General features: G+C 51.3%; 1 protein-coding gene across 8 annotated transcripts; it reads right to left on the reverse strand.

Annotated features, from left to right (window-relative positions):
• Positions 1–785: 785 nt before the first annotated feature.
• On the reverse strand, positions 786–7,889 carry ZBTB14 (zinc finger and BTB domain containing 14). 8 transcript variants are annotated; one of them, XM_051851365.2, is made up of 5 exons: positions 7,751–7,888; positions 6,078–6,107; positions 5,906–5,959; positions 5,355–5,438; positions 786–3,950 (listed from the first exon to the last, which is right to left on the reverse strand). In XM_051851365.2, exons 4-5 carry the CDS (start codon positions 5,355–5,357, stop codon positions 2,604–2,606), a joined length of 1,350 nt encoding a protein of 449 aa, XP_051707325.1. In that variant the 5' UTR covers positions 5,358–5,438; positions 5,906–5,959; positions 6,078–6,107; positions 7,751–7,888; the 3' UTR covers positions 786–2,603. The 8 variants fall into 8 exon arrangements, with proteins under 8 accessions (XP_051707325.1, XP_051707327.1, XP_051707324.1 ...); XM_051851367.2 differs by having other exon boundaries at positions 5,906–5,990; XM_051851364.2 differs by lacking the exon at positions 7,751–7,888 and adding an exon at positions 6,809–6,972.
• Positions 7,890–9,541: the final 1,652 nt, after the last annotated feature.

Genomic DNA, 9,541 nt, shown 5'->3' on the forward strand with positions numbered 1-9,541 from the left:
TGGAAACTACATCCATTTGCATCATTTTTTCCCCTCATCTCAATCTTTTTCCCCCCAAGAAAATAGGAGGAATTTGTTAGCACCAAGTTCTCTTGATGATGGTCTCTGTGATTTCTAACAATTCTGTTAGTGATAAATGAACATCAGGCACACTACCTTAAAGTTTCCTAAAATTCTCTTCCTCCACCAAGGCCGAAACAATGCAAGGCAAGCTTGAAAGTTTGTGGGCATTCTCTTTGAACAAACAGGACAAAGTCAGTGAAAAGGAATTAGTGCTGACATCTTGAATTCCCTTCCCTCTCCCACTGCAGGTTAAGAGTTAGTACATTCCACATCACTCCTGTGGTGCTGGAAGTCCTTTTAGATTCCCACCTGATGGCTCCACTTATCCAGGGAATGGCTAAAACCAGCTGGAGGTGGGGAGAGTGTCACTGACCAGGACCTAGCAAACAGCGGAGCTGCCACAAATAACCAAAGTCAAACCATGTACCCTAACACATTTATGAACCCAGTACCAGTGGTAGGAATTGTAACAAAAATATATTTCTTGTGTAAAATAGGCCAAACAATAAATACTTGCTTAATACAAATAAGGGACTGAAAATTAAGCTTTGGGATGAGGGAATCTGCCACTGTGATTGTGTGGTTTCCATGGGGTTAATTCTGTGTGCTTACAAATCTGTAAACCCACAAGTAAGAGAGGATAGAAAACACATTTGGTAGAAATTTGGGTGTATCCAAGGTTGCTACAAAAAAAAAAAAAAAAAAAAACCCGAAAACAGGAATGATAGAAGTATATTTTCTTTTATATACAAAAATGAAGGCCCAAAATATGGTTTCTTGAAATAGCTATTGACAAGATGTGAAATTTATCCTTTGCTTTGGTTAAAACAGCCTAGGAACCAGCAATCAGTTCCCCTTCTACCAACAGCACAGAAACACAGTGACATGGCTACTTTTAGTACAGAACAAACAACTTTCAAGAAGAGAAAATTAAGTTAATTTTAAACTAAATTAAACATTATACCAATAAATAAACTTTTAAAAAAAGGTAGCATCTTTGTTCTACAGTATCGGGCATAACATATACACCAATTTAAAAAATAAAATTTCTCCCACAATAGTAATTACAGATATTAATGCAACAAGCGATGAAAGGAAATTACTTTAATGTATTTAAAAAAAAACTAGCAACCAAAAATGAATTTTAAAAGTGGACATTTTCTACAATTGTACATACTCTAAAGTAATTGACTAATACCTTCTTACAGAACATAATTCAAATTACTATTGGCATTTCAATATATTCCTAAAGAAATAGTTAAAAGAATATTAGGTTCACCAAATCTGGAACAGAATTTATAATTCTGATGCAAGGCTACGAAAAGGCAATCAACTTCTATTTAAAACTGCAACCAGTGATGAAATACACTTCAAAAACATAAACATTTGGTCTGACAATCTTTCATATTGGTTAAAAAAAAGTCTGATGTTCATTACTAATGGAAATTATTTCAATCCAATGTGCAAAAAAAAGTGCAGCTGTCTACTTTTATTTGAAATACGTAAGACCAACACTACTATTTACACACTTGAAAAGATTTTGAATTTAGTAAGCATATTGCATCTCCATTATGGGTAACCCATGTGCTGCACAGAGCCCAAAGTGTGATGACCTTCTGTTAAGGACACAAATGTATACTAAGAAGCATATCTGTTCATGTCCTAGTTGTGATCATAAACATAAATCCAATTTCAAAACTAACAGATTATTTTGATCTAGAAACTCCCGCACATGTGAAAACCTCGTCTCTGGGAGCCTTTTCTGGTCCACTCCACAGATTCCCGCTGGTGCAGACTGGCTATGCCGCATTTAAGAGCTCAGCCCCGAGCCCACCAACGACCCGTTGGGTTTGTTCAGCCTTCAGCACATGTGACTACAGCTTTTCAGGTGAGTGCGGGGCAAATCGAAATGGATGAAGAAACACTTCAGCAAAGCAACTCTTATATGTCCACAAAAACAGGAATTAAAAAAAAACAACACCAATGATGTAAAATTAACAAACCAAATATAAATCTAATACCATTCTGCATTTCCAGAACTTGTTTCCGTACTTGCGCAGTATTCTTGGTCAACCATCCACCAACATTTTCTGCCTCTACATGAAGTACTTTTATTAAGTTACTAAAACTGCTGTTCTGACCAGAAGTCACATATAATTGTGATGATTAGGAAATCAACTTACTCAAATATTACTCTGTGCAGTGCACGCACCAGCTTGGCGAGTGTAGAGGAATTAAAAACGCAATAGAAGTCTCTCACTTCTAAACGGGACACAGGAGTTCTCAAATTAAAATCATAAAAAAGAGGGGGCTGAGGGGTTACTGGCAACATGAGACACCGGACAGGTGAAACTGTTTGGTCAGAACTTAGGAACACAGCGTCCTTGAAAAGTTTTGAAAGCACCTGACCAAGCAGTGCCTTAGGTCCAGCGAGCACAACGCTCCGTAAGCTTTCACAAAAACACAGGAACTGTCGGCGATTCCGACCGACGCGACCGCAGTCTCGGCTCCCCAGGCCCGGCGCGCCAGCCCCGGCCCCTCTAGCTGCAGGCGATCGTCTCCAACTGCTGCTCCGCTTCGGCGGCCATGGCTGCGGCCTGCAACTGTTCCGTCTCGCTCTGGATGGCGCTGGGCGTCACCTGCTTCCTTTCGCTGTGCATATTGTTCTCGTGCCTTTTCAGATCGGACGCCTTGGCAAAGGCCTTGGTGCAGGAGCCGCACACGAAGGGCTTTTCCCCTCGGTGTCTTCTTTCGTGGTCCTTGAGGTGGGACTTGTGTTTGAAGGCTTTGTCGCACATGTGGCACGCGAACGGTCTCTCGTTGCTGTGCACCCGCTCGTGCTTCTTCAAGTCCGGGGCGCGGATAAATGACTTCCCGCACACCTCACAACTGTAGGGCTTGTACCCCGTGTGGATTTTCAAGTGTTCCTTCAGGTGCGCCTGCGTGGTGAAGCCCTTCGTACACATCTCGCAGACAAAGGGCCTGTCGGCCGTGTGCAGCTTCTCGTGCTTCCGCAACCTGCCCTCGTCGGAAAAAGTCTTACCGCACGCCTGGCAGGCGATCTGCTCCCGGTGGTGGCCGTAGAGCAGATACTCAAACTTCATGTCGCTGGCGGCTGTCGTCCAGCCTGGGGTCTGCTCGTCTTTCACCTCGCTCATTCCATCGTTGAAGGTTAAGGCTTGAGGGGTCTGCGACCCTAAGTCTTTGGATTCTGGGGTCTCCATGGATTCTACTTCCTGGCCGTAGCAGTTGACCTTCCGAACTTCCTCGCTCCCCAGCTCTTTGAGAATGGCTTCCTGAACCCTGAGCGTCGTGGTGGGCGATTTGCCGTCCTCCTGACTGGGGGGCGTGCCCTCTACCGTGTCGTCGGAAGGGCTGTCATCCTGGTCCCCGATCTCCTCCACGTCGTCGTCCTGGGGGTCCGTGGCATCTCCGATGGGGCGGTTTATTTTGAGGCAATACTTACTTTTGGACTGACCATTATTTTCATCCGGACTGGACACGTCGCGCTTCTGAGAACACAGTTTATCCAAAAACCGGATCCCGAGAATCTGACCCGAGGACATCATTAAGTTAACATCTTCCTTCTTCACGGAAATCTTGGCCGTGTACATGTAGTTCAGGACCTCTTCAAATATGTCAGAACGGAGAAAATCTATTTCTATCACTGAAGAGCTATCAACCTCGAGCTTCTTGAAAAGCTTTTTAAAGTAGGTGCTGCAGGCGGCGAGAACACATCTGTGTGCTCGGAATTTCACATCCTCAACCACGATAGCAATATCACAAAACTCTCCTTCCAGGCGCTGTTCGTTTAGTGTCTTCAGGAACAGAGTTTTATGATCATCGTCATTATACTTAATGGTTTCAGACATACTGATGAAAAACTCCTACAAAAAATTGTTTTGAAAAGCAAAGTTTAATTGTCACGAATGATACCATTCCAAACAGAAAACACTGCCAGAGTTCTACTTCCTGATCAATTTTTGAAACCAATTTGAGAAAATCAATGTGAAAAAAATGATCCAAGAATATGCAGAAAAAACTGATCTCAACTTAGGGGATTTCCATATTGTTACTTCTAATTATCGATTGCCTAGTCACAACACTAATAGCAACTTTTAATGAGTATAATCCACTCCAGACAATGATCAACATGCTTCACATGACTTAATTAATTTAATATTTAAATAATCTTAAGAGGTAGGCATTTCATTTATGTACTTATATTTATCTATCTATTTACTGAAAGGCAAAACAACCGAGAGAGGGAGAAAATGAGAATCTTCTGTCCATTAGTTCACTCCCCAAATGGCTGCAACACCAAGGACTGGACCAGACTGAAGCCAGGAACCAGGAACTCCACCCTGGTCACCTATATGGCTGGTAGGGGCCCAAGCACTTGGACCATCTTCTGCTGCTTTCCCAGGCACATTAGCAGGAAGCTGCCTTGGAAGCAAAGCAGCCAGGACTGGACCCAGCACTCCAATGTGGGACACTGGCGTCACAGGTCAGGGAGCTATGCCATAACTATTACCGTTTTAGAAACAAAGCCAGAAACCTGCCCAAGATTCTACCACTACTGAGTAGAGAGCTGGCATTCAAACCAGGCAATACAGTTCCCACACTCATGCTTCCTAACAACCAAGTGGAAATAATAAAAAATAATGAAAAATAACTTTGCATCAAGGTTTAAGAAAAAGATCCTCTACTACTGTCTGTCCCATCCAATCTAATTCCATCTCTAGAGAAGGAATCAAAAAACAACTTGCTGGCACTCTGTCAGCCTTCCTTGATGGAGGAGATGAATCCCTTTTATAGGACTAAAGCAGTGCATCACTGCCAAACTATCGCATTGTAATACTCTATTACGAGTTGTCTTCTGGTTTTTTCACAGCAGTGTGGGGCCACTTCCCAATGAGGGTCTAAGGGAACCAGATGCCCTTTGGGAACACAGTGCTGAGTGGCTTCTTTCTCCCTGGGTGGTGATCTACCCAGCTTCCAGATAAAGCCGTCACCAACTCTGCATGTACTGGGTAAGTACTGTATTTTGTAAGCAAACATAGCTCTGAAATGGCACAAAAGACCTTTGGCGCCATGTTAAAGAACTGATCTGTCTTAGGTGTTTTCTTTTCAAAAGCACTGCTTTCCTTTTATTCAAAAGGTATACATCTGAGAAAAATACACATTTCCCCCCAAGAAACGTAAGCATTAATGAATAATCAGAATTGACACATTTTAAAGCAAACACAGACTCTACTTTTTTCAGAGAGAACATCCAAAGTTATAGTTACCATGAACAATTCAGGCTATTATCTTACTGCCTTAAACACCAAAATCTTCGGATCAGAGTAACTCTGATCAGGGGCTTGCCAGACCTATGGAGCAAAGGACAAACAAGAGTGAGGTATCTTCTCTCTCCAGTGCTCAGCCAACAATGCTTTCCAGAACTGATTTTTAAAAATGAACCTCCCTTTCTTGTTCTGAGTCTGGTGCATGTACCCATTTCCAGGTTGCAAGCCAAGAGGCAGGTGGATGGCAGCATTAGGTCCAGGTCTGAACAGACGTGAACCAGGGTAAGCGCTGTAGCACATGGGGCACGGTGGGACTGTGCATGGGCATGGGAAGGAAGGGCTGGAGAACCACGGCAGGATTTCTCCTCACAACCAAAGCCATGTCCATATTTGTACAGGTGCTGACTGCTACAGATACAGAAAAAGCCAGTAGGGGCCTGTGACACCCATCATTCCCTGCTGAGTATGTAGCCCTCCACATTGTTCTCCAGGCTCATAGAAACATGTGAATGTACCTTAATAAATAGACAAAGCTATAGAAGTTCACATACCCAACAGTTAACATGGCAGGAGAGGGAACAGTAGTTGCTTTTGTCTTTCCACACCTGTAAATACAGCACACCCTTGTCTTTAAGCCTGCATCAGAAAAATCCAGGTGTTTTCACTTCTACCCCTACAGGGAGGCTCAGAGAATTTTAGCTTTTTGTGAGTTTTAACTCTTACCCGAGGAACTCCATCCTGCAGACCAATATCCTGAAAAACATAAAAAGTTTCCTCCACTGAACAGGGACCACACAGGCAAGCTGTCTGCAGTGGCAGGGGCGATGGGCTGGGCTCGAAACACAAAATACGGGGGCAAGGCTCCAACCTAGAGGCTGGCACCCTCAAAGCTGCCTTCTGCAGAGACGCTTTTGCATGTGCACAGCGTGAGGGCTGGGCAAAAGTATTTCTAAGGGTGCTCTGACTTGCACGTGATACCCACGGTGCACCCTGGCCCAAGAGAGAAGGCAGCCCACGCAGAACCTTCCTGCTGTGGCTAGGAACTCGCCCTGGGGCTGGTGTCACCAAAGTGCCAGGGACAACGAGGGAGAGGAGTGGCCGCCGAGTAGCTATGGCAACACATCACTGCGCTATTTTTTCTGTTTTGTTTTAGGCCACTGTGTATTTGGACACCTCTCTCCCAGTATCTCTGAGGACTGGAGACGAGAGACCATGTGTCCACTGGCCTATTTTTTTTTTTTTTCTATACAGATGTTCCCACCGCTAAGTTCGGATGCGTCAAACCGGAAGATCACCACTGCCAGCATTGTGTGCAGGAAGGTGCAGAAAAAGATGCAGCCCCAGCTACACCTGCACAATAACGCTGCGCCTTCCCAGCCGCTCTCCAAACCGCTCGCGCGCTACAGCCGCCTGCACAGGGCCGCGCGCAGGGCTTCCAGCGAAGCCAGACTTACATAAGCAGCCGCCTTGCCTACCCCAGGGCAGCCGCGACAATGGCGGCCCCACGACTTCCCTGCTGCAAGCTAGCAACTTCGGAATGGAGAGGAGGCAGGGAACCACGAGCAAGCCCCAGGGAGCCTTCCAAGCGGGTCTCCAGTCTCCGGACCCGGGAGCCGGGGACTGCACATCTGCATTTGCTGCCCCAACAAAAGCTTCTCCGCGTCCGAGCCGGCGGCGAGAGGGCCACTCTCCCTTCCAGGAGCAGGCCGGGGGCCCCGGCGCCGAGCGCGGGCCGGAGGGAAGGCCCGCGGCCCGCCAGCCGCCCCGGCGGCGCGGCGAGCGGGAGCGAGTGCGGCCGGCTCCGCAGCCCCGCGCCGCGCCGCGCCCCGCGAGCCCGGAGCTCGCGCCCCGCGCACTCCCCGGCCGGCTCGCGCCGGGCCCTCCCCCGCCCTCCCGCGGACGGGGGCGGGGGCGGCGCGCGGCCGGCTCCCCCGAGCTCCGCGGGCGCAGCCGGGAGAGCGTGCGCGGGGGTCGCGGCCCCCTCCTCCGCAGGCGGCCGGGGGGCGGCGCGGCGGGGGTCCCCGGCTCGGAGGGGCGGCGCCCGGCGGGCCGCGCTCGGGCCGTCCCCACCCCCACGGCGGTGCACTGCGGCGCTGCGAGCGGGGGCGGCCATGAACTCGGCTGCCGAGCGCGCGCGCGGGGCCGTCGCCGCCCGCCCGCTCCCCGAGCCCGCTCGCCGGCCTGCGCGGCCCCCAGGGCGCCCGGTCCCCACGCCCAGCCCCGGCCCACGCCCGTCCCCGCTCGCACCGCGCCGCCGCCGCACGTCCTGGAGCTGGCTGGTGCCCCGGAGCTCGGCGGGAACGCGCTTCTTCGGGGCCGCCCCGCCAGCAGCCGGCCGCCCCCGTGCCTGCCTCGCGGACGGTCCCGGCCCCTTCCGCACCCCGGCCCGCGCTTACCTGCAGCCTGGCACAGCCACAGACAGTCGCCGTGGGCTTCCCGCGCTCGCTAGCACCCGGGCCGGGACGGGATGGACGCGGGGCTCGGGGGGCACGGTGGGTGGCAGTGTGTTTTGGATTTTTTTTTTTTTGAGTTTGGGGAGGGGACAAGGTGGGGGGGGATCGTGCACGTCCCTGATGGTAGCAGCCCTTCTCCTGCACGAGCACAGAATGTCTAGCCGGCCGTGAACACCCCCACCGCCCCCCCCTTCCCGTGCATGCGCGGTGCGGGCTGGGGGGAAGGCGCGCCGCCGGCTTGCGCAGGCACGGAACCCGAGCGGGCCGCTCTGTGGGCGAGCAGGGAAAGGGTTAATCCGGGGCCTTGCCGACGCTGTCGTTGGAGCCTACGGGGCCGCCCCCGGAGGGCCCTGGCCTGCGCACGCGCGCGCACGCGCGCGGCTCGGGGCGCGCGGAGCCCGCGCGCGGGAGAAGGGGTGGGCGGGGCGAGGGCGGAGCTTGGGGCCGAGGCGCGTTCGCACCGCTGCCGCTCGCGGGCACCCGCCCCGCCTCGAGCTCCCGCCTCCTGCCTCGGCGCCGGCGCTCCCTCCCGCGCCCGGCGCCGGCGCAGCGCCGGGAACGCGGGAGCCGGCGCGCCCGTGCGTGTGCATGTGCGTGGGCAGTGCCGCTCTGGGCGCGCGCGGGTCGGGCGCTGCCACTGCGGGGCTCGTCCGCGGCGCCCGGGCTCCTTCGGCCTTGGCGCTCGCCGGCCGGCATCGCGGCCGCGCGCTCGCGGGGGCAGAGGTTTGGTCGGTGTAGCCGCCGCGGCCTGCGTGAGGGCGAATGGTAGATAGGCCATACACGTTTGCGGAACAAATGAACTGAGCGGCACGCTTGATTTGATGGCGGAGGGGTGATCCCGGGCGTTCGGAAGAAAGAGTGGCCTGTGGTCTCTGGGTCTTCCCAGGCCGGCGCCCCCGCGTTCACCCGGGCTCGCGGGGCCTGGAGTCTGGCAGTCTTGACCCTGAACGCCAGTTCATTCGACGCTGCCCGGGAAAACCTTGATAACATTTGGCACTCCCCTTAGTTTCTGGTTCTAGGAAAGCAATGGCTCCGTGGCGGTTGAAACCTTGTCGGATTGCTTGCCGTGGGGACTCAGGCAGTGCCTCCTGCTCCTGCGTTTCCCACCCGTTTAGATACAGGAAAGTGAACAGGAACACCGCACCGCCTGAAACTCGCTTATGGTGCAAAGCGCACCATTGGCATTTTGCAAAGCATTTCGCATCTGGTTATTTGACAGGCAGAAGGCCAGAGTGGGAAAGAGAGAAAGCCATCTTCCAGCCCCCACTTTATTCCCTGACATGCTTGCAATAGCCAAGCTGAAGTGCTCCCTCTGGGTCTCCCACATGGTGTCAGGAACCCAAGTACTTGGGCCATCGTCTGCTGCCTCCAAGTCACGTTAGCAGGAAGCTGGATCCCAAGCATGAAATACGCAGGAATGGAGCCGGGCTCTCCGATATGGGATGCGGGTGTCTGAAGCAGCAGCAGGTTAACAGACTGCTCCATAAGGGGTGCCACACAGCATACTTACTTTGATACTTGTTAGGTACATAAGTAGACACTGCAGAAATAATATGATCAGGCTGTATTTTCTAAAGGAGATGCTATACAACCTCAGTTAATTTGGTAATATGAATTGATGTTGGTTTAATGTTTCCAGGTGTTTTTTATTTAAAAAAAATCATGTTTACAAAAGCACGGGCATTAGTGGGCATTGTGAATTGGATAGAATAGAACAGATGCATTCCATAGGCA

The sequence above is a fragment of the Oryctolagus cuniculus genome, chromosome 10, assembly GCF_964237555.1.
Source record: "Oryctolagus cuniculus chromosome 10, mOryCun1.1, whole genome shotgun sequence".
Lineage (NCBI taxonomy): Eukaryota > Metazoa > Chordata > Mammalia > Lagomorpha > Leporidae > Oryctolagus > Oryctolagus cuniculus.